At 31.4% G+C, this 26599-nt stretch overlaps 2 protein-coding genes across 8 annotated transcripts in view; both read left to right on the forward strand.

Annotated features, from left to right (window-relative positions):
• The window catches only part of LOC126734838 (protein dead ringer-like), a 235509-nt gene that overhangs the window by 20994 nt on the left and 187916 nt on the right, over positions 1–26599 (forward strand). The gene's annotated exons all lie outside the window — the stretch shown is intronic.
• LOC126734842 (uncharacterized) lies at positions 9172–14220 on the forward strand. 2 transcript variants are annotated; one of them, XM_050438620.1, is made up of 3 exons: positions 9176–9728; positions 10330–11134; positions 12937–14220. In XM_050438620.1, the coding sequence occupies exons 1-2, from the start codon at positions 9371–9373 to the stop codon at positions 11124–11126; spliced, it is 1155 nt and encodes a 384-aa protein (XP_050294577.1). In that variant the 5' UTR covers positions 9176–9370; the 3' UTR covers positions 11127–11134; positions 12937–14220. The 2 variants fall into 2 exon arrangements, with proteins under 2 accessions (XP_050294576.1, XP_050294577.1); XM_050438619.1 differs by having other exon boundaries at positions 9172–9728; positions 10330–14220.

A 26599-nucleotide genomic window follows, 5' to 3' on the forward strand; every position in this document is an offset into this window, starting at 1 on the left:
TTCCTTTCGATGATTTTGTTCCCAGTACTTTTATTGTTTTCTATTATTTCTCAGTTACCATTTCAGATCTGGTGACCTTGATTGGTATTTTGAAGTATGACTTTCAGAGATGGCGCCATAAGTAGTAATTCCGAAATAAGAGCAAAAGTGAAGGAATAATTACAAAATAAACTACTGACTTATCTAAAACTACATCGGAATACTAATCTTAGAAATTTAAGCCAGTATTTGCAATTAGATATAAAAGATTATAAAATACTATCATGTTTAAATATCATTATTAAACTATAGCTGAACCCAAAAAATTACTCTAATATAAGATAAAAAACCAAATAAGTTTTTCCTACTTTGTCGATTTTTTTCTTTATATTCTTAGTAAACTATCGATCTTATATCAGTATCTTTCCTGAATTCTTTTGTTTCTAACATTAAGTTTATTCTTTCTTTCTTTATATCTTTCCTTACAGTTTATCTTCCTGTTTCTTGATCCTTTTTTTTGGGAGCTGATTTTTTTTACTGAAACTTGGATCCTCTCGAATATTGGTTTAGATACACCTACTTTCCTTAGTTATTTCTTCAAATATCCTCAATTTAATTGGTTTCATCAAAAAATAGTCAGGAAGCAGAATTATTTTGTAGAGTCTGTTTTATAAAAATGATTTTTTCATAAATTTAGTGGGTTTTTAAAAATACACTTAATACCCTTCATCCTTTAATATTTCTTCAAATATCTTTACTTTTATTGGTTCTATCTAAAAAATTGTTAAGATAAAAAATTATTGCTCAGATCATGTTCTATAAAATTGATTTCTAACAACTTTTAGTGGCGGTTTTTATATTTGGCCTCTTTTCACTTAATACCCACTAGCCTTAGTTGTTTCTTCACTTTAATTGGCTGGAATTTAGCTTTAAATCGCCAAAAAAAAAAAAATATGTTAAAACTCTAAAATTTGTTAAAAAAATTTTTTTTATTGGAAATTGATAAATTGTCTGAAAAGCTTTAGAAAAGTGTCATAAAACTTTTTTGAAAAATGTACCACAAGAAAATTACCCAATTTTCCCAAAACAAAGTCTTACGCATAAAATCGAAGAAGACTACTAATTTCGGTTTTTATTTATTTTTTCTAGAAAACTATTTAATGGGGAAAAAAATTGTTAAAACAAAAGTTTTTCCTTATTTTCTCAAAAAAATTATTGGTAGTGTGGCAAATTTTCTTTTAACATTGTATTCCTAATCAAAAAATTAGCTGTAGAGCGAAAAATAAAAGAGTTATGGAAGATTTCTGAAAAATTAGAATTTGAATTAATTTTTTTTAAAAATTGCTTTTTCTTTAGAAATACTAAATTGCCAAATTATTAAGACATAAACCCAATAGTCTGCCAAATTCCAAAGTGTTGAAATATTAGACGAGGTAGGGAGATACGCTAATGATGATTTTCGAATGATTATTGAATTTCTATCAATAATTTTTACTACTGCAATAAAGGCAATTAATAAATAAAATTTAAGGAAAATTATTATTTCTATATAAGGATAATTAAAATATTTATTTAAAGTTAAATTATTTGATCGGCCTAATAAATTTCTAATTGAAGATGAAACAAGGTGAGAACAAAAATTATCAGTTAGTAGTAGGAAATAGATGATTAATGCTCTGCAATCTTTAGAGAAAAAACAGTTGGATCCCTCCAATTATAGTTAAAAAAATGATGTATCTAAATTATATACGGTAATTAAAATAATTATAATAGAAAATATAGAATTCGTTGAAAAAAAATCATAATAACGGGAAATTTTTGGAGATTAATGATAGAGATTTCTCTTATCCTAAAATCTTAAGAGGAAAACCTTATTTCTGGTTTACAAGATCAGTATTTTTATTAAATTATTGAAGCAATACTAGTTTTTTGTACTTATTTTCTTCTAACTTTATTATTTTTTTCGGGGTATTTTAAATTTCGGTATTTTTTTGATATTACTAAGATAAGAACTTATAATTTTATATCTGCACGTATTTATACCTAGAAATTTTCCTTTTTTTCGATTTTTTAGCAATATTTTTATGAGTATGTGATAAAGCTTTATGGCTTTACATTAAACAACACGTTTACACATTAAACATTCTGTTCTTAGTTTTAATAGTACTGCTTCAATTTCTTAAACATATTTGGAGGCCAGTACTGGGATTCTAAAATCACAATTCGATACGATTATTTGATATGACTGATTCTAAATAAAATTTTCAGTCGTGAGTCGTGAGCGGATTGCCTAGTTTTTAACGATTTGTCGCTTGGGTATATCGTATACACCAGACGATATAGCTTCTTCCTTCTTTAATACGTGTATAATGTGACAATATCCTTTTTTAAACGTATTTGTCTCGTACATAGTGTTTTCATTAGTAGATCCAGAAACTTTCTTAAACACAACTAATAGATTTAATTCGACCCTATTTTCCACAACCTTCTGTTAATAATAGAGGCAGAGGAAGTAGAGTTACCATTGTATGGGCAGTTTTAGTATGTCAAGATTTTATGCCACAGATTGTTACCAAAGAAGCATTCGGCAATATTTTAAATTTGGATCTAGCGAAACTACTACAAGTCGTTCGATCGATAAAATTACTGAAATTATTGACAAACACCTTGATGACCGATTCATTATTTTTCAAATATAAGAGATGAGAGACAAATTAATAAATTAACATTTATAGAGTGATCCAATTGCCCTGGTGTTATAGGTCCTATTGATTGCACCCATGTTGCCATATTAAATCCAAAAGTGAATAAACAGAACAAGTTTTTGTGATTTTCCATGAATTCGATTATTATTTTCCAATGGATAGTGGTGCTTTTACACGACCTTTTTTATTTTAAAGAAATAATATAGGCATATATTTAAATAAAAAAAAAACACGAAGGCGAAAAAAATGAACAAAATAAATGAAAATTCTTAGTGTTGTCAATAGAAAAGACAATTGACGTTTCCATCTGTCACATATTAGTGAAAATAACAAGAAATCTAAACCAATTCAAATAAAACGAGTTTAGCTGACGATTGAAATTTAGAATCACCTTTCTCGTCACAACTGAGTCGCGATCGAATTCGAAGTCGTGATTTTAGAATCCCAGCTCTGTATAATCAATAATTGCATATGACTAACGTTAAGAGGAAGTTGAGAAGTAGTTTCAACCCTTTTAGGACATAAATGAGCGTTTCCCATACAGGAACCGTCTAAATTGAACTGAAAAAAGTCGAATCTTTAAAAATCGCTTAACCGGACCGAGTTCTGCGAAGGAATAAAATTGTAAACCCTTTTAGATACGGTTCCGGGCGTACCGCATTATAATGAGCCATATAAAATCACGCCCGGGCGTAATATAATAAAATAATACCCGACGACCCACCGGCGGCCCTTATTTAATTCGGAACCGACGGTCCTAAAAGTCCCTCGACGAAACTTTGACGTAATTAAATTTGGCGGCGGAATTAAACCGCCAGTCCGGCGGTCGTAAAACGGTAACAAAAGGAAAAAAAAAACAAAAAAAAAAAAACGAAAAAACAAAAGTAAAACGGGGCGAGGTCGCCCCGATTGGCCGACGGACGAGGGTCACGCCCTCGTTTTATTGTTCCTTCGTTTTTATCACCCTCGTCCGCCAACAACCGTTTGTTTCTTGTGATATTATATTGCCACCACTTATAATATAAATGCGAGTTTCGTGGAATTTATTTTAATATTCACTGTTGGTGTTAAACCGGTTGGTATTCGTAAAAAAAACGTATTTAAGTTATCTTGGATAAGGTAAAAGATTTCATCAAGTATCTCTGGTTCTGTAGGGTTTATCGCGAAATCTATAGGGAGTAAAATTGCTGCCCTAATTCTGCTCTATAAAAATGTTAACTAAAATTTTTTTCATAGAACCAATAGTTATTAAGATAATTGGCCTGAAATAACATGAAAGCGCTTACCCAAAAAAAAAATTAACATTCATGGTTAGTGGATGTTTAATTCAAATTTACAAAAAAAAACCATTGGATTTACTGAGAAATTGTTAGAAATAATTTTGATAGATTGGGAGCAGACCAGTAATTTTACTTTTTAACAATTTTTTAATAGAACAAGTGGGAATGAAGATATTTGAGGTAATATAGCCAAGGTGGGTAGGTATCAAGTCGTTTTTACCCCAAATATTTGAAAAACCATTGAATTTACTGGGAAATTGTTAAAAATCATTTTTCTAATGTCCTGGAAGTTAGCAACAGAATCAGATACAAAAATCAAATTTTTACAGTCGCCCAGATAAGTTCTGCCCGCAATAATTTTCTTTCATATCTAAGAATTAAATCTGTTGAATAGGAACAGCTATAATTACAGATTTATTTTTTTTTGCAAATATAAAACACAAATGCCCATAAAATAATAAATATTTTAAAAAAATCACAGTAAGTGATACAAATTTTGTTACACTTTGTAACTCGATGCGTGGATAAAAGAATATTTTTACTCCTTGAAAATGAAAGAAAATTACTGCGGCATCAGAACTTATCTGGGCGACTGTAAAATTTTGATTTTCGTGTCTGATCTAGTTGCTAACTTCCATGATGTTTTTTATAGAGTTTCACGGAATTTATTTTAATAATCACTATAACTTCGGAATGTCGTAGACCATATTTTTGAAAAGAAAAGTTATCTTGGTTAAGGTAAGAGATTTCATCAAATATCTCTGATTCTGTTGGGTTTATCAAGAAATGTGTAGGGAGTAAATTTGCTGCTCTAGTCCTGCTCAATGAAAATGCTATCAAACTTTTTTTTCATAGAACTTATAGTTCTTAAGATAAACGGCCTGAAATAACTTGAAACCCACTTAAGTAAAAAAAAATAGTTAATATCAAAGGTTAGTGAGTGTTTTAGGTCAAATTTACCAAAATTCGTTGGATTTATAGAAAAATTGTTAAAAATAATTCTTATAGATTAGGACCAGTCCAGTAATTTTACTCTTTAACAATTTTTTAAAAGAACAAGTGGGAATAAGGATATTTGAGGTAATAGCTAATGTGGGTAGGTATCAAGTCGTTTTTCACCCAAATATTTGAAAAACCATTGAATTTACTGTAAAATTTTTAAAAATCATTTTAAAATGCCGTGGAAGTTAGCAACGGAATCAGACACAAAATTCAAATTTTTACAGTCGCCCAGATAAGTTCTGCCTGCAATAATTTTCTTTCCTATCTAAGGATTATATCTGTTGAATAGGAAGAGCTATAATTACAGATTTATTTTTTTTGCAAATATAAAACACAAATGCTCATAAAATAATAAATATTTTAAAAAATCACATGACTGATACAAATTTTGTTACACTTTGAAATTCGATGCGTGGACAAAAGAATATTTTTACTCCTTGAAAATGAAAGAAAATTACTGCGGCATCAGAACTTAACTGGGCGACTGTAAAATGTTGATTTTCGTTTCTGATTTAGTTGTTAACTTCCATGATGTTTTTTTTGCAGAGTTTTACGGAATTTATTTAAATATTCACTATTGTGGTTAAACCGGTTGGTATTCGCAATGCGATAGATCATATTTTTGAAAAAAAAAAGTATGTAAGTTATCTTGGTTAAGGTAAGAGATTTCATCCAATATCTCTGATTCTGTTGGGTTTATCAAGAAATGTGTAGGAAGGAAACCTGCTCAATGAAAATACTATCAAACTTTTTTTTCATAGAACACATTTTTTATTCCCTATTATTCTATAGCAGCCTCACTATAGGTTTACAGGCAAGGGTGGCTTGGCCGTAATAGGTTGAGTAAAGAACCACTTGATTGTAGAATTCAATACTGATTTATTCCTCCAAAACTACAACTATTTTATCATATCAGTCTTAAACTAACAATTGGTGGTAATTTTCAAAACTAAGATGTTTTCTCTTTACAATACTCCCTACATTCCTAATGATGAAACCTTGCAAATTGTTTTAAAAAACTACAGTTCGTGATTCGGGTGACAGACCTATATTTTTTTAAACTATACTACGCACCTTAACGGACTAACATAAACAGTTTTATATACTTAAGTAAAAAATAGATTTTTTAAATTAATAAATTTAAAATTAAAAATGTCGATTAGACAAATAGTTAATATCAAAGGTTAGTGGGTGTTTTAGGTTAAATTTACCAAAAACCATTGGACTTAATTTCACAACGGAAATAACTTTTATAGATTGGGACCAGACCAGTAATTTTACTTCTTAACAATTTTTTAAAAGAATAAGTGGAAATAAGGGTATTTAAGGCAATAGCCAGGGTGGGTAGGTATCAAGTCGTTTTTACGCCAAATATTTGAAAAACCATTGAATTTACTGTAAAATGTTTAAAAATCATTTTTATAACGTCCTGGAAGTTAGCAACGGAATCAGACACAAAAATCAAATTTTTACAGTCGCCCAGATAAGTTCTGCCCACAATAATTATCTTTCATAATTAAGGATTAAATCTGTTGAAAAAAGTATAAGGAGAGCTATAATTACATATAGAAAAACAGAGTGTAGATTTATTTTTTTTTTTGCAAAAATAAAACATAAATGCTCATAAAATAACAAATATTAAAAAAAAATTATAGTCATTGATATAAATTTTGTTACATTTTGAAACTCGGTGCGTGGATAAAAGAATATAAAAAATACTATATATCTCAAAAACACAGGTTTTTTCAGATGAAGAAAGGGTGTCAGCCACCCCCAAAATAGTGCAAAAAATCATAACAAAAAAATGAAAATTTACTAGTTTTAGATAAATATTTGATTTAGGTATTTATATTATTTCAAATATATTAAAAAAACTAATAAATTTATAATTTTAATTAGCTTTTTTTAAATCTGTTGCAACAGTCTTGAGGATGACCTAATATAAGTCAAAACATCGGCAATATAAAAATTGAATACCTGAGTTTTATTTGACCCGACATCCAATTAACTTAGCAGGAAGCGTAAAAAAAATTTTTGTTACAAGAGACAACAATTTCTAATTCTTTAAATATGAAAAAAAGTTACTGCTGCAGAACTTATCTGAGCGACTGTAAAATTTTGATTTTCGCTTCTGATTTAGTTGCTACAACTAGTACTTAAAAAACCATTGGATTTACTGATAAACTGAGAAATCATTATTATAACGTAATGGAAGTTAGCGACAGAATCAGATACAAAAATCAAATTTTTACAGTCGCCCAGGTAAATTCTGCCCGCAATAATTTTTTTTCTATTTAAGGATTAAATCAATTCTAAAAAAAGTTGTAGAGAATGCTATAATCACATATAGAAAAACAGAGTGTAGTTTTTTTTTGCAAATATAAAACAAAGATGCTCATAAAATAATAAATAATTTAAAAAATCACAGTAGTTGATATAAATTTGGTAACGCTTTCAAACTTGGCGTATAAATAAAATATTAAAATTTACTAGTTTTAAATAAATATTATATTTAGTTCATATTATTTTGAAGGTATAAAAGAGCACTAATAATTTGATAATTTTAATTAGCATTATTTATATCCATTGTAACGGTTTTAAGGATGGCTCAATATAAGCCAAAACATTGGCAATATATAAAATCACCCCACATCCAATTAACTAAGCAGGAAGCATCAAACAAATTTTAGTTTTCAAAAAAGAAAAATGTTTACTTCTTAAATATGAAAGAAAATTGCTGCGGCAGAACTTATCTGGGCGACTGTAAAATTTTGAGGTTCGTTTCTGATTTAGTTGCTATTCTGATATTGAACCAATTTTGTTATAAAATGAATGGTTTTAAAGATAATTGGCCAATAAGGACTTTACAGCGAATAACCTTAATGAAAGTAACTTAATTTCGTTAGATTTTTTATTTTATCTCAATTTCTGTTAATTGTATCGTAAAATTGCAAAGAAGTAAAATTATTAGTCAGACCTTAGTCTAAAAAAAATAGATACTAGCAATTTTTTAATATTAGAATAGTTTTTAAGATAATTGGCCAAAATGCACTCAACAGCCTTGGAGAGAGTCATATGTTTCTTTATTACTAGGTTGGGTTGGGTAAATGTCATAAAATAGAGTTACAAGACTACATTTTGGAAAAATCACTAGGAAGTATAATTATTTGTCAGATCTTATTCTATAAAAATGGTTTCTAATAATTTTTTCATAGGCCTTGACCAAACTTCCTTAAAAAACTCAATTTCTGTTGCTTCCAATTGAAAAATTGCTTAATAGTAATATTATATATTAAGACCCTGCTACATAAAAACAACTTTAATAAATCTATTAGTTTTCCAGATATTTTGACACCCACGTACCCTGGACAACGTTACATAATCCCATAAAACATTAATGAACCGCGTGATTCCCATACAGCATCGCATAGTGTCATGACATATACCCTCGAAACTAAAACATAATACAGTTTCCATTGTCATTCCGAAGAATGGAATCAATTAGTTTCGATAGTGAATGATGATTGAATCGGACAATATTGAATACCGATGGGTATCGGGCTCACGGAGAGTCTCGCGATTCTCCGTTGAGATTATCTAAATCGAGTCGGTTGTTTTCCCGCGTAAACCCCGTCCCCATCTGACAGTTGATAGATCTCTTTCTTTTACATTATACATAATAATATCGCCACAAATAAAGGATGCCCCACGATGTTCGACATAAATCACGGGACATAACATTCCTATGGGAGATATCATTATTTGTATTTAATGGGGTTTGAATGGGACCCGCGATAACCCATAATACAACAGGGGGACAGATGAAATTTTTAGATATAAAGTTCGTCATTGTTGTGATATGGGTCATTACTATGGCGTCGTTGATGATACCGATACGTCATATTCGGTTTTTTTCCAGCTATACTTAGTTAAATAAATTAATGTTGAAATATTTTATCATTATTTCACATTTTTTCAAAAAGTATTTTACGTTATTGGTCCTTCGAGTCACGGTCATATACAGAGATCTGAGGAATAATTTCTTCCAGGCTAAATTTAACGAAAAAAACTCTCAAGCGGAAGGACCAAAAACGAACATTAAAAAAGCTGTAATAACTAATAGGGTTATCATATTAAAGATAATAATTAAAAAGACGTGTTTATATCAATACATGGGTACTCGGCATAAGTTAAACATTATATTTCAGCCTCGCCTCCATAAATAAGAATAGTGTAGTAGCTCCGTATGGCGTCAACTCACACAGTCCAAAGTCTATATCTTTTTTCTCTCTCGGATTCCCTAGACCCGGTCCTATTTACCCCATCACATCATTCTTCGTTTGTGTGTCGACTCGAACCAGTCAGTGTTAAAAAGTGCGGGTAATTTTGTGAAGTGTAAACGAAATGTCTAAAAGATTGTCAGTACATCGGTCTCGTAGCCCTTCCCGAGTTAAGAAAGCAGATCCTTCTATTAATAAGGTATTAAGTTACCTCGAAAATATGAACAAACGATTACAAAATATCGAAAAGATAAATAAAATTCGAAGTCGTAGTCGTAGTGGTCCGAGTACGCGTAAGCGGCTTCGTCGGATCTCTACATCTTCGTCTTCTTCGCATGAATCGCGCAGTTCGTCTTTGTCTCGCTGTATAAGCAACCCGACATCCCCAGGATCGCTGATAATGGATAGGTCCACCGATAACGAGGCGGACACCGCCCAGGAAAATATTTTGGTTACAGAGGGAGCTGAATCGAATTTTGCCGGTAAGTAAAAGAAACCCTATTAATGCGGTGTTGTGTTTTTAAACCGATTTATTTATCGCGCGGTGAGCGATTAAACTATATTATACTGGCAGTAAGATCAAGGAAGCACTCTTGCATTTCTTACTATATCGTTGAGCATATGCATGGCAAACTATTAATGATAAGGTATCATTGAGTATACCTATTTTGGCATATTATAGTATCAGAGAGAATACTTTTTCTTTATGAGGTATCATCGAGTATACCTATTGTGGCATATTATAGTATCAGAGAGAATATTTTTTCTTTATGAGGTATCATCGAGTATACCTTTATTGCCACATAGTATCATCGAGAATACTAACTTATTTCTCTATGGGAAAAATTGAGTAGGTATTTATACTTATTTTGCGATATAGTATCAATACAAATATACTCAATTGGAGGTATCATCGAGGGTACCTGATTTGCCATACCAATGCCGACCTATGCCAACGACAGATGGTTCAAGAATAAATTAAAAAATAAATAAATAAATACATAAATAGAAGGAAATTGTAATGTGTCAATAAAAATCAGAGGTTTTATCTTTATAGTTTCCCATTATATTTTTTGGTTTTAGCCGAAGAGCATACTTCTCCTCAAAATAATGCCTTACTGTCAGACGATGTTGTTGCCATTTTGGGACCTAAAGATTTTAACATAAAAAAATATGGCCCTAGTCTACATGACGATCTAGCTTTGCGGTGGGACAAGCTATTAGCTGAAGGTTTGTCAGACGAAGACAAAAGGAAACTATGTGAGGCTCATCTTCCACCTAAAAATTTATCGGCCATGGCAGCGCCAAAACTCAATCCACTAATCGAAAAGGCTGTGTCTCCCTCAAATGTGTCGAGAGACAATCGCTTGGCTGCAGAACAACAGCAGGTGGCTGCAACTTTGGCTGCTATAGGGCAACTTTTTAGTTCGGTTCTGTCGGAAGAGGGGGGCGGTAATCGCCAGCACATTAGTTTGCTTAATGATACAAGTAAATTACTCCTAGATCTTTTTCATCAACAATCGAAAACTCGTAGAGCTTTAATTGCCGTAAATTTAAATCAAGAATTTCAAGAGGCAAACAAGGAAAATATTACCCCAGATGGTTTTTTGTTTGGAGAGAATTTGGAGGAGCGGCTTAAAGCCGCTAAGAATCTGGAGGTTTCCGGAAAGATACTTAAACCGAAGCCAAACAAAACTTCATATAAAAAGCCTTTAAACTCCAAGGCCCCTTCTCGGCAACAGCGAGGGACGACACGTCGAGAGGGGAACCCGCGTCAATACCGACCAGTGCCCAAATATCCAACCCAGCACAGGGCTTACAATACAGTGATGAACAACAACCCTCAACGCAAGCGAGCAGTTCGACGTTGGCAAACCTAAATAAACAGGTGTGTATTGCTGAAAGATTAAAGGTTTTCTATCCGGCCTGGACCAAATTTTGTCAAGACCGTTTAGTTCTTAGCTGGGTTAGAGGTGTTAAAATACCGTTTGTAGACTATCCAAAACAGTATAATTTTAAAACTACATCTTGGTCACCTGCAGAACGTGCTTCTATTCAAAACTGCATCAATAAATTACTATTAAATAAAGTAATTAGTAAAGTCTCTTGGTGCAAAAATCAATATATCTCAAATATTTTTCTTAGGCCAAAAAGTGATGGTTCTCACAGACTGATTCTAAACCTAAAAAATGTTAACAAACATATAATTTGTCATCATTTCAAAATGGAGGATAACCGTACAGTAAAAAATTTGATTAAGAAAAATTGTTTCATGTGTAAAATAGACCTTAGGGATGCATATTTTCTAATTTCAGTTCACAGAAAATATAGAAGGTATTTGAGATTTAAATTTAATGGGGTCATTTATGAATTCAATTGTCTGCCATTTGGTCTCAATATAGCGCCTTATGTGTTCACTAAATTAATGAAACCTATATTTAGTTTTCTAAGAGCGAGAGGCTTTCTCTCGGTGGTTTTTTTAGATGACATTTTGCTTATTGGTAACACTTATGCAGAATGTTTAACTAATCGGAATGAGACTTTGGATCTCTTACTTAAATTAGGGTTTGTGCCTAACTATGAGAAAAGTATCTTGATTCCTTCCCAGGTAATTCAGTATATTGGCTTTATTTATAGTTCGATAGATATGTCAGTAAGCCTTCCTCAAGATAAAGTTTCAAGCACCCTAGAACTGGTTTCAAAATTCTTATTATTAGAAAAATGTAGTATTAGAGACTTTGCCAGAATGCTAGGGAAAGTAACATCTATTTGTCCTGGTATTAAATATGGTTGGCTATACACAAAGTATTTTGAGCGCCAAAAATTTCTAGCATTGCAGAGTTCAAATGAAAACTATAATGCAACAATGAAAATTCTACCATTACTCTATGAGGATTTTCAGTGGTGGATTAAAAACTTACCAAAGGCGAAAAACTTTATTCAAATTGACTCGTTTGCAATAGAAATATTTTCAGATGCATCTTCTACAGGCTGGGGCATTAGCTGTTTAGGCAAAAAATCGCGGGGGTTCTGGTCAGTAGTTGAAAAAGAATATCATATAAATTATCTGGAATTACTAGCTGTTTTCTTTGGACTCAAGTGTTTTGCCAGCCATCTGTCAAATTGCAACATTCTGTGCCGTGTCGATAATACTACAGCATTAGCATATATCAATAAAATGGGCAGTGTACAATACCCTAAACTCAATAATCTTTCACGCACTATATGGCAATGGTGTGAGGAAAGAAATTTATTTTTATACGCGTCTTATATAAAATCTATAGACAACTGGGAAGCGGATCATGAATCTCGTAGTTTGGCAACAGAGACTGAATGGGCTCTGGATCTACCAGCATTTATGAAGATATCTTCATCTTTTGGCGAACCAGAAATTGATCTATTTGCATCTAGAACAAACGCAAAGTGCGGGAAATTTGTTTCATGGCTGAGGGATCCAGAGAGCATTGCAATAGATGCATTCACACTAAATTGGAATCAGCTTAAATTCTATGCATTCCCACCATTTGCCTTAATCCTAAGAGTGCTTAACAAAATAATCTCTGACAATGCAAGAGGTATTTTAGTGGTGCCTCTCTGGACAGCTCAGCCTTGGTATCCTGTTTTTCTCTCACTTCTAGAGAGAGAACCTATAATTTTTGCACCCTATAAAAATCTAATGTCTTTCAACAGCACACCACACCCCCTTTGGAGAAAAACTACCCTGGCAGCAGGGATTGTATCAGCGAAGCATTGAAGTTAGGAGGAGTTCCTACCGAATCGTTGGATATATGCCTTGCATCAATCACAACTAATACTATTAAGCAGTATAATGTTGGCTTAAAGCTATGGTGGAAGTTCTGCAGCCAGGAAAAAACGAGCATTTATTCTCTATCGATTCCGACGGTACTGAAGTTCTTAACGCTACAGTTTAATAAGGGCGCCTCTTTTAGTTCTTTAAATTCATACAGAGCAGCTCTCTCACAGATTTTAGGTCCAAATCTTAGTGAAGATTTTAGAATTAAACGAATATTTAAAGGGTTCAGCGCTTTACGACCTCCTCTTCCCAAATACGACATTACTTGGGATCCAAGTATTGTTCTTAATTATATAAAAAACACATACATTAATAATTTGACTATAGAACATTTAACTTTTAAAACGGCTATGCTTCTTGCTCTGGCTACAGGTCAACGTGTACAGACACTGGCAAGCATAGAGTTAAGTAACATTGAAAATTACCCTGACAGATTAGAAATAAAAATCTCTAAAAGGTTAAAGACTTCTAATGTTAATAAAATACAGCCTACGCTTATCCTCCCATTCTTCACAGATAATGCAATATGTCCGGCAAAAGCCTTACTTTTATACATACAGAGAACTCACTCTATTAGGGGAAACATTAATTGTTTATTCATAACTTTGAAAAAACCATATCGAACAGCTAGTTCTCAAACGATCAGTAGATGGCTGAAAACTGTGTTGGCAAAAAGCGGAATAGATGAGAAACATTTCAGTGGGCATAGTACTAGACACGCTTCCACATCTGCTGCCGCCAGGAAAGGGCTAAGCTATGACAATATTCGGTTGGCAGCAGGGTGGACTGAAAGGTCTAAAACATTTGCCAGGTTTTATAAAAAGCCATTAATAAACGATAAAACTAATTTTGCCAAAACCGTTTTAAACCATCCCTAAGTTCTTTTAAATGGATTATTTTATGCATTTTTTTTTATAGAGCTATAAGTTGTTATTTATAGACCTAAGAGGTTATCTATAGGGTTAAGTTGTTGTTTTTAGAGTTAATTCTTATTTACTAATAAGTTGTTTGCACTACTTTAGCAATGTGCAATTTATGATTTATTTCGCCATTAATTCATAGCGGGTTTGTAGATTTACATGAAATTAGTACATATATGAATAATACAATTACTTGTTCTTTGGGGAGTTTTGTTGGAATATATCAGATTTATATCAGAATGGTGGTTTAATTTTTCAGATTAATCATAGTTGCAACTTACTTTAAACTACTACACTATTCTTATTTATGGAGGCGAGGCTGAAATATAATTACAGGATTAAACAAACTTACCTATGTGCAGTTTAATCCAGATTATATGAAGCCTCGCCTCCATAAATAAGCTCCCACCCCTTATTTCCCTTCCCAAATTAGTTGCAACAAGCTTGGAATAAGAATGATGTGATGGGGTAAATAGGACCGGGTCTAGGGAATCCGAGAGAGAAAAAAGATATAGACTTTGGACTGTGTGAGTTGACGCCATACGGAGCTACTACACTATTCTTATTTATGGAGGCGAGGCTTCATATAATCTGGATTAAACTGCACATAGGTAAGTTTGTTTAATCCTGTAATTATATTTTTATTGTTAAATACCACTTTGCGCCAATTTTATATTATTTATGGAAATAATTCTTATCACGGAAACTTTTTAATAGTTGGCGTAACCTTGCTACGTGTATCAAACTAGGTATAATTTTAATATTACAATAATTAACATGCTTTATAAATAATTCATTTTTATACAAATATATAGGTAATTTTTGTGATAACGCTTTAAATGGAGGTAATTAGCTTTGAGTTGCTGCTTATCAGTAATATAATGCATAGATTAAGGCAAATACGTAAATGCAAATTATACATATATATGAAAAAAAATATTGACTTTGTTAATTAGTAATAAAGTTTTAACATAAATAGTTATGAAGGACCAAACATTATTATATTTAGTTTCTTAATTATATTATCTGGATCATTTCAAAATTAGGTTTTTCTATCCTATATTTATACAATTAGATATAAAAAACATCATTTTATTACTATTCTTAATGGTGAAATATTATTGGAGAATGTTGGTTTCTTTTTTTGAATTGCTGTTTCTATTCTACACCTTATTTCTCCATCTGGATTTAGATGTTCAGTCCAAGGTATTTAAACTGGACTATCTTGTTTATATTTTTCGTATTAATCTGATTAGACTTATTATTTATGTTGAGCACAATTTTTTGTCCTTCAGCGTTTTCACTATTTAGTAGACGTTGCAGGTCTTCTAGTTTATCATCACACTGTCGTCGCCATATCGTATCGTATTTCTAGATTTTCCATTAATGTGTGTTCCCATTTCTTGTCTGAATATATTTTCTTCTATAATAAATAATAAAATAATTGAGGTTTGTGACTTCAAATGAAGTCAATTTTAACTTTATTAAAAAAAAATAAAATTATGTTTTATGGAAAAATTTATTTATTTTTTAAATCGCACAGCCTAAATGCGTAAGCCAGTGAAACAAGTCTCTTTTAAATAAACAAGAGTAGCAAGGTGCTTAGACTGTGACTCTAATTCATACATTCACAGTTTAAGTTCCAAGCTAGGTTAGAGTTCTTATAATACGTTGCAAATTAAAAATAATTAATTTGGAGTCACATTCTAAGTTTTATGTCTGCTTTAATATAAATAATTTTTCCACAGGTGTATGCCCTTGGACTGTGAGATATCAACAATTAAAAAAAAATATTTTTTTTTAAGGCTGAAATGCTTTGTTTGGATTCACAGTCTAACTACCATGCTGCTCTAGTTCATCAAAAAAAATCTAGACAAACTTATTAGTTTGGACTGTAACATATTGAAATTAATACGAGGGCGGGTCAATAAGTCCGTGACTTTTTGGATAAAAGACAGGTTTTTATATAAAAAGGTATTTTATTTTTCAACATAGTCTCCTTTGAGTTCTATACACTTAGTCCAACGTTTCTCCAATTTTTTTATCCTTTCGCAAAGATATGATTTGTCGAGGTCATCAAAATAGGCATTTGTTTGAGAGATGATTTCGTCGTTGGAGTCAAATCTCTTTCCGCCGAGCCATTTCTTTAAGTTTGGGAATAGGAAATAGTCACTGGGGGCTAAATCTGAAGATTAGGGCAGATGAGGAAGTAATTCGTAATTCATGGATTTTTGCCATGGACCCTTGCATTGTCCTGGTGGAAAAGAACTTTTTTTTTTGGCCAAATGTGGTCTTTTTTCTTTCAGTTCCTCATTGAATCTATCCAGTAAGTTGGTATAATATTCTCCATTGATTGTTTTCCCCTTTTGAAGATAGTCAATGTGGATTATACCGCGTGCATCCCAAAAAACGGTCGCCATGACTTTATTGGCTGACAAACCCACCTTTGCCTTCTTGGGCGCCGATTCACCCCGAGAAATCCACTGTTTTGACTGCTGTTTGGTCTTCGACGTGTTGTGGTGGATTCACGTTTTGTCCACGGTGACGAAACGATGCAAAAATTCGTCCATATTGCGGTTGAATAACGCCAAACACTCCTGGGAAATTGTCACACGGTTGCGTTTGTGGTCGATTGTGAGCAAACGCGGCACCCATCTTGTGGACAGCTTTCTCATACCCAAATGATCATTCAAAACTGAAACTACTGAACCATGTGAGATGCCTATGGCTTCCACAATCTCTCTCACTTTCAATCTCCGATCGGCTAAAACCATATCGTGAATTTTTCGATTGTTTTGGATGTACAGACCTCGACTGGGCGTCCAAAACGTTCGGCATCTTCCGTGCTTGTACGGCCACATCGAAATTCAGTAAACCACTTCTTTACCATGGAAATGGATGGTGCAGAGTCCCCATAATATTTATCAAGCTTAGCCTTGGTTTGAGTGATGTTTTTTTTCCGTTAAAAATGATGCTTAATGAGCACACGAAATTCACTTTTTTCCATTTTCTTCTCAAAACGAGTGGTAGTCTGCTATCAACAGCTGTCAAACACAAACTAAATGACGCAGCTTGTTCAAATTTTGACAGTCAACTAACAGTTCTCTGTTGACAGGAGCAGAGTTGCCATTTCCATTAAAGGGCGGGAAATTCAAAAAGTCACGCCCTCGTATAAAGATGATAAAAAAAAGAAAAATACCTCATTGAAAGTCACAGTCTAAGTACTAAGTCAGATTTTTATTTTTTTTTATCCATGAGTAACAATACTTGAACTGTGGTATAACAAAAATGAAAAAAAAGTTCCAGGCTAAAAGTCCAAATTATTTTATTTGGAGTCACAGTCTAATGGTCCAAGCTGGTCTTGTTAATCAAGAAAAATAATTTCTAGACAGGCATATTCGTTTAGACTGTGACATTGAAACACACATTAAGGTCTCTAAAAAAATGTAAACTAAAAATACTTTATTGAAAGTCTCAATACTAAGCTGGATTTTAAATTTATAGACAAGCTTAATAAAAATATAAATTTCGTCATCAGTGAGTCAATTTGGTTAGTTCTTAATTAGTAACAAACTAAAAATAGGCTTAATTTAAATTTAAGAGAATTTAAAGGTTTACGCCCCTGGACTGTGACATAACGTAAATAAAAAACAAAATTCTAGGCTAAAATTCCAAAAAATCTTTACCTAGAGTTACAGTCTAAGTACCATGCTGATCTAATTTGTCAAGAAAAAAAACGATTTCTAGATATGCTTAGTCGTTTTGACTATGACATATTGAAATACATATAATGATTTAAAAAAAAACCCTTATTGCAAGACACAGTCTAAGTATCAAGCGGGAGTAAAAATTTTGTCATGGACGAGTCAAATTAGGTTAAACTTCTTAATAGGTTATAAATTAAAAATTTAAATTAATAAAAAATTTACAAATATATGCCCTTAGACTGTGACATAACAGAAATGAAAAAATATGGCAAAACTTAACTTTTAATTTAGTGGAAATGATTAAAACAGGAGAATTAAACGTAATAAAATATACTTAGAGATATTCATTAAGAACTGATTTAAACACAAAAAAATAATTAATATAATTCATAAAAAATTCAAAAAAAGAGAAAAAATGTTGCTTTAAATGAATGTCTGAATGTCTAATTACATGAAATTTGTAATTTCATGTAAAAATTATCATTAAATGGGTATAATTTTCGAATAATTATTGTAAAAGTGAAATTAATTAATATTTGCCTTAAGTATTCATAATAGAATAGTATTAATTACCTATTTGAGTACAAAAAAAAACACACATAAATATATAATAATTTTATTTACTTTGTATGTATGTTTGTGCTGGTTGTCTTTTTTCTTCTTTTCTCAAGTTTTGTCAAATTTATTTATATTTCTTTTCTCAAATTTATTTATTAATGTCTTACTTTTAGAGTTATCAATTTAAAAAAATATATATATTTTAAAGCAAAAAAAAGGAAGAGACGAAAATTGTTTTTAATATTAACTAACAATCTTCTTCCCTCATTAATATTTAACATGTTAATGCGCTTGAACTGCGACATACTACGTAAATAGAAGATATTTAAAAAAATGTAGAGTCACAGTCTCCAATACCGCTATGGCTTATTTAAAAAAAAAAAAAAAATCTTTGACAGATTTATTTGTTTGGACTGTGAACTATCAATAAATAAAAGATTTAATTGTATCAGTATTAAAAATAGAAGTACCTCATTTGAAGTCACAGTCTAAGTACCATAGCGCTCTAGTATATACAGAAGATACTTTGTTCCACAGACTTGTGCAATTAGACTGTGAGATTGTAAAAATAAGACAATTTTTCAAAAAATTTTATTGAATTGAATTTCGTCAGTTGTACACTGTAATTGACTATCGAGCAACACGTATTCAGCGTAAGAAATGTCTTACGCCGAATACATATTATTGTTCTATGTGACTTTCCTAATAAAAAATTTAATTCTTAGTGGTTTTAAAGTTAAAAATAATTACGTTTGTTGTTACAAATACAGATCAGAAGAATACAATTTTGAGATAAGTCTATTTTTAACCTTAACAAACGAATAAACCTCTCGAGAAATTGACAAACTAAAGCGTTTTGGTGCTTAGACTGTGACTTAACAACTGAACTGCTATCATAATCCACAAAAAAAAAAAAAACAAAAACAAGTCTGCAGCTAACACCGTTCATACCAAAACAAGAAACTAAGACCGGCGGTCATTAAATGAGAGCTCCTTTAATACCCTCTCAACCTCAACAAAAACGACATGAACCATCATTTTCGTTATTTCAATTTCAAATGTCCATAAGTGGTCTAAATTATAGTGTTGGATATGTAGAAGGAAAAAAGCCTCACTCTCCGATCCATTCCTTCTTCAGATATATGTGGGGCCCCGCATATACGGTTTTATTTCACGATATGTGTTTAGCGAAAATGACGATCGCATTTGCCAACGGGTGTAACTTAATTGGAACAGATTTGTTCTAATTTAGTTTCAGACATTTTTGGGTCTGCTGAGGTTTAATTGAGATATAGAATTCGTAAGATATGTGCGGTTAAACATTGTTTCTTGTTGACTTAATTGCTTGAAAATCCGGCTCGAAGGACCGACTATGTTAGACATTTTTAATATAAAATCTGTTAATTTCAAAGTCAACACACGCTGATGTAAAACAAATGTTTTTTAAGCTGGTTTGGTAAATACAGAAAAAATCACTATAGAGATAAAAATGCCATTAAAGAAAGATTTTTTTAATAGGATATGAATTTTAAAAAAATTAGCAGATACATGCCTTTAGGCTGTGACATAACAGAAATTAAAAAAAAAAAAGATTTCAGGCTAAGAGTCCAAATTACTTCATTAGGAGTCACAGTCTAAGTACCATGCTGATCTAGTCTATGCAAAAAAAATAGTTTCTAGACAAGTTTATTCTTATTAATTTAAAATAATTAAGTTATACTCTATTTCAGAAGTGTATAGAGCAATAAACTGGGGAATTCCGTTCTGTTTGGCTACATTTCGTGGTAGTTCATAGGCGCAGGTACTTATAATATTTATGAATTTAATTTTCACGGATTAAATGCCTTTATTTTGAAAGAGATTAAATACTAAATAAATACTTTTAATCCTTTTGTATAGGTACCTATCTTTTAACGCTTTGTAACATGCAAAAATGGGGTCAGGTAATATATACAGACTATAAATACTTTTAAATCATATTTTAAACGTTAGTAGTCACTGCTACGCTGTAGTGTAATCACAATATTATTATCCCAATATTTAAAAAATGGAGGTATTCAGTCCAACGAAAAGATGTACTAAAAATTCTCCACTATCGCTGAGTGAAAAAGTTATTATTTTAAATGTACATGATTGCATAAAACACGATTACCCTAGTTTTACTGTGCAAGAAATTGTTGAAAAATGTTCTCGAATGAGTGGAATTGGAAAGTCCACCATTTTCAAATTGTTGCGGGAAAGAAAAGTAGCAGGTCAAGTGGAATCTCCCAAGCAAAAGCCAGGACGACCTACAAAAGTCCTTGATGAAAATGCTAAATGTATAATTCGAAGAAAAGTTCACTCTTTTTATTTTAAAAAGGAAATACCCACCCTAGACAAAATTTTAATGGAGCTTGGCCGAGATGACAGTATTCCGTTGATAAGTAGAAAACTTTTATGGAAAACTTTAAAAAATATGGATTTTGCCTGGGAAAAGCATAACCGCAAAGCACTTTTACTGGAGAGCGACGAAATTGTTTGTTGGAGACGACAATACTTGAGAAGTATCAAGCAGTACCGCAGGGAGCAAAAGAAAGTTTTTTATCTTGATGAGACGTGGATTAACGAAGGTTATATAGTCCAAAAAATGTGGCAAGACAAAAATATAACCAGTGCTCGCAAAGCTTTCATAGAAGGCCTGTCTACGGGTATTAAAGTACCTTCGGGAAAAGGAAAAAGACTTATAATCACACATATTGGAAGCGAAGAGGGATTTTTAAAAGAAGGTCTGCTAACCTTTGAGTCGACTCGCACAGGAGATTACCATGAAGACATGAACTCAGACGTTTTCGAGGACTATTTTGGTGAAATGATAAAATTTCTTCCGGCTAATTCGGTGGTGGTTATGGATAACGCAAGCTATCATTCACGGCGAATAGAGAAGACGCCAACTTCAAGTTGGAGAAAGCAAGAAATTATCGATTGGCTGACTGCAAAAGGTATTGCGTTTGAAGCAAATTTGATAAAAAAAGAACTGCTGGCAATAGCAAACTCACACAAAACTCGTTTCATGAAATACGCCGTGGAAGATATAGCCGAAAAATATAATATAACTGTACTGCGCTTACCGCCATATCATTGCGAACTAAATCCTATAGAACTGATATGGGCGCAGGTAAAAGGATTTGTAGCAAGACAAAACACGACTTTTAAAATGAAAGATGTTAAGCTACTGTTTGATCAAGCCATTACGGAAGCGACACCAGAGAATTGGCGAAAAGCAGTCCAGCATGTAATTAAGCAAGAGGACAAAATGTGGGATCTTGACAACCTCATCGATCAGACAGTCGATCCTTTAATTATAATGTCAAGAGGTGATGACAGTTCGTCAGATGACGAAGAAGACTACAATCTATTATAATTTAAAATTGTTATACACTGTTCAAAAAGTGCCAGATCCAAAAGTGACATTTTCAACTGTTTTACTCTACATATTATGTTCAATAAATTTGTGAAAAAAATATATTATTCCATTTAAACAAAAGTAACTTTCTAAAATAAAATAGCATTTAAGTACATTAATTATAAGGTAAAAAACAAGTCCCAGTTGCACGCCTTTGGCGAACCGTTTTCAATGTTTATCAGTGGGTAACAATGGGCAAAACTCATAAATTGACCCAAAACCGGGTGGCACTACCTGCAATCAACGAAAAGAAAGAATTTTACATTGAAACTAATACCCAACTAAGGTAGTGGCATAAAATATTGGTGGATCACCAGGTACCACTTTTGCATACCTAATGAGGTTTTATTGCTCTACACACTTCTGAAATAGAGTATAACAGGTTTATACCCTTGGAGAGTGAAAATGAAAAAATTACTTCTTTTGGAAGCACAGTCTAAGTTTCGTGTTGTTTCAAACATGGAAAAACTTAAGCTTAATTTTAGTGGACATAATTAAAACAAGCGAATTAAAAGTAATAAAATATACTTATTTATAGGGTGTAATTTCAGGTAAAAATTATTAATAAATGGATATAATTTCCAAATTATTGTAAAAGTGAAATTAATTGATATTTGAGTTACATGTTTTAATTTAGTTTCAGACATTTTTGGGTCTGTTGAGGTTTAATTGAGATATAGAATTCGTAAAATATGTGTGGTTTAACATTGCTTCTTGTTGGCTTAATTGCTATGTATTTTTTTTTGAAAATCCGGCTCGAAGAACCGAATATTAGAAATTTTTAATATAAAATCTGTTTATTTCAATGTCAACACACGCTGATGTAAAACAAATGTTTTTTAAGCTGGTTTGATAAATCCAGAAAAAATCACTACAGAGATAAAAATGCTATTATAGAAAGATTTTTTTAAATAGGTTCTAAATTAAAAATTTAAATTAAAAAAAAATTAGCAGGTACATGCCTTTAGACTGTGACATAACAGAAATGAAAAAAAAAAAAGATTTCAGGCTAAGAGTCCAAATTACTTCATTTGGAGTCACAGTCTAAGTACCATGCTGGTCTAGTCTATGCAAAAAAAAAATTCTAGATAAGTTTATTCGTTTGCACTGTGATATATAAAGATTTTTATAAAATAATTAAATGTTACGTAAACATTGACAGCCACAGTCTAAGTACCAAGTCGGATTTGAAAATCTTAATGGGTTACAAACAAAAAAAAAGGCATACATTTAAATTTCAAATAATTAAATTAACAGATTTATACCCTTGGAGTGTGAAAATGAAAAAATTACTTCATTTGGAATCACAGTCTAAGTTTCATGTTATTTCAAACATGGAAAAACGTAGGTTTAATTTTAGTGAACATAATTAAAAAAGGGAATTAAAAGTAATAAAATATACTTATTTATACGGTGTAATTTCAGGTAGAAATTATTAATAAATGGGTATAATTTCCAAATTATTATAAAATTGAAATTAATTGATATTTGAGTTATATGTTCTAATTTAGTTTCAGACAATTTAACTGAGATATAAAACTCGTAAGATATGTGTGGTTTAACATTGCTTCTTGTTGACTTAATTGCTATTTTTTTTTTTTTTTTGAAAATCCGGCTCGAAGGACCGACTATGTATATGTAAAACAAATGTTTTTTAAGCTGGTTTGATAAATCCAGAAAAAATCACTATAGAGATAAAAATCACTATAACATGCTATTATAGAAAGATTTTTTGCAATCAAAATAATCACTTATTAAGGGCCTTATTCAATTTATCCTCAAAACTAATTTTTTAATTATTTACTTGCCGTTCCAGGGTATAAATGATGTAAAACTCATTGTTTGGGTACAAGTTTTACATTTCAAAGCACTTTAATGACGAACCTTAAAAAAATCCCTCTTATGATTTTATCATTTTAAATATAATAAATCTTGAACTGCTGACCTTCATCAAAGTAATTTGTTTGTAATTTGTTTCAAAAATCACTGATGTGATTATCGTTTTAAATGTAGTGATTCTAATCAATAAAGTGTGATGAATCACTGCTAACCTTATACAGAGACACTCAATTATTTCAAAGCCTTGAAGAATAAAGTCATTTCTTATTTCTAAATAATCAATACAATATAGTAAAATTATTTATTCAGAATATTTTTTCGATTTAACAGGTTGACAGAATTATTATTTAAGACAGAGATTTTATTATTTAAAATCCTCGAATATATTTTTAAAATTTATTGTAGTGCATTTAATTAAAAAAAAACACTGCTGAGATTGACACACTTTTGAACAAGAAAATCAGAAAAGCGATAACACTTTTAATAAATCCGATACAATAAAATTGCACGTAATATACGCCAGTATATTTAGTTGGAAAATGAGGCCATAAATATTTCTGTACCCAGCGCGTATTTTCCGCTTTCTTAACACGCGTCTTTACCCGAATCTAAGAAACATTGGGCTATTAAAGAGACAAGGCATAATTTTAGGTTTGCCAACGGATGCTGAATTTAATAAGAAATATTCCCAGAAATTAATCCACTCTAGATTTAATTTTAGATGGTCCTTTTGATGTCTTTTAGGTTGTGCGAGAGTCCAATTTCTCTTTTTTTTTTGTTTCTTTTCTGTCGTCCTTTTGCACTTTCGGCTTTGGGACATTTCAAATTAGTGTAAACGATCCAAGTCGCCGCCGTCGGTCGCGTGAACGGATATTATGAGAGAGTTTTTGGTGTATTATTATCATTTTTGGTTTTATTAGAAATCAAAATGTTACTGGTCAAAATAATACTCTCACACATCTCTCTCACCTTGACTCGTTACACAGAACTCTTAGAGGCACGAGTCCTTACTCCAGTAATCAAAGATTTACTGTTACGTCTTTGACGCTTCTTAAAAATTGAATTAAAAATAATTCAGAAAATGACTCAGTTTAGTGAACCCACATCCAGAAATGCTAAATTCGACGTTTTCAACTGACATGTTGTGGCTTTTTTTTTATTATCTCCGTCATGCACAATAGATTTTAATATATCACATTATAATTGTTGGTTTGCACCTATTTACAAATCGTATTTGTTGTTTATGCAATTTTTCAACTTTTTCCTTGTAATAACTTGCGGAATTGTGGCTTACGTTCCAATAAAATTTCCTACAATATTCATGCAGACAATTTTCTTGTATGATTCAAAATTTAAGTTGAGCGTTAAACATTGAATTATACTGAATGGAACATCAGGTTCAGCAACAAGTACCGAACATCTAATTACTTTTTTAACACAGCATTTGTATCAAATGTTAAATTTATTTATTAGGGCCATAAAAAAACATAAAATATAAATTTTTATGTTTTTTTTGCATCTTGTAATTTCAACTTTCACGCATATTTTATGAGATAAATTGTTAGAGGTTTACCAAACTGTGTCAAAAAATTACCAATTATTTATTATTATACAGGGTTCATGTGGGAAATCTCTCGGATCCAGATAGAACATCGAAAAATAATACCGAACGGTCCTATAAAAAAAAATTCCTACAGGCCTTTTTTACGAAGATACAGCCTTCTAAAGGACGCTGCTAGAAATCGGTTTTTCATAAATTACTTTAAGACTACCCAGTAGAATTTAAAAAAAATTTTAGGTGATGAACACTAGTAGGGACCTCTTAAAATGACATCCTTAAAATACATTTACCTTGTTTACTTTACCAGGGGCGGACCCTGTAAAAGTATTTTTTAGGACATCACTGTATTTTTAGGAACATGTATTATTTTAAATTAAATGACTTACATCGAAATTTCTCTGTTCTTTAAATAACTAGCGTACTTATCTCATTAAAAAAAAAAAAAAACATTAGCTCGTTTATTATTTTTTTGTCCAAAACGGTTCATTTTATCGATAATGAACAAGAGTACCTTTTTTTTAGCCTAGTGTTCAAGGTATCCAAATTTATTTTAACATACAGGGTGTTAAAACTATACGCATTAAAGTGTACAACCTAATCCGCCCCTGGTAAATTAAACAAGGTAAATGTATTTTAAGGATGTCATTTTAAGAGGTCCCTAATAGTGTTCATCACCTAAAATTTCTATTAAATTCTACCGGGTAATTTAAAAGTAATTTATGAAAAACCAATTTCCAGCAGCGTCTTTTAGGAGGCTGTATCTTCGTAATGAAGGCCTGTAGGAATTTTTTTCATAGGAGCGTTCGCTATTATTTTTCGATGTTCTACTTGAATACGAGAGATTTCCCACATGAACCGGGACACCCTGTATAATTTTATATCTGGTAAATAATATATCTTCTTTTTATAGTTGTGTCACTTACCATAAAAATGCACTTTTCTTAAGGCCCACTTTTACCATTTTATTCAAAATCACTATTGAGATATATATTCGATAATAATTTACGACCGACCAAGTACGATATTTATCAACAATATAAATTGTCTAAAACACAATTTGTCTATTGATTTCAGGCTCAACTTTAAAAAAATCACTGTTGTGATAAATATATTAACATCTCAAATGTTGTGAAGAACAAAATGATAATTTTCTTGATTCTGATTCAATATGCCCTGAAAATTAAATCATAATTATCAATTATCAAGAGTTTATCATAATTATCAAGAAGTTGAATCTCTCCAGGTGCGTAGAATCTTAAGAATCAATAATAAGATAAATTGTTTATCTATCTTGAACAAAATAAGATTTTTTTAATTTTAGTTCATTCTACGTTTAGCACATTTTGTTCACTTGAGAAATTATTATTTATTTTAGGAAAAAACATATTTCTTATGAAAGGGTTTGAGAAGTCACATTTGTGATAATTATTTTATGTCGATATATCTCAGGTAATATGTTTGTTTGGTGGATATGCTTTAAAATTTTTTTTTCAAGGAAGGCACTTTGTTGAT

Source organism: Anthonomus grandis, chromosome 4 (assembly GCF_022605725.1).
Source record: "Anthonomus grandis grandis chromosome 4, icAntGran1.3, whole genome shotgun sequence".
NCBI lineage: Eukaryota > Metazoa > Arthropoda > Insecta > Coleoptera > Curculionidae > Anthonomus > Anthonomus grandis.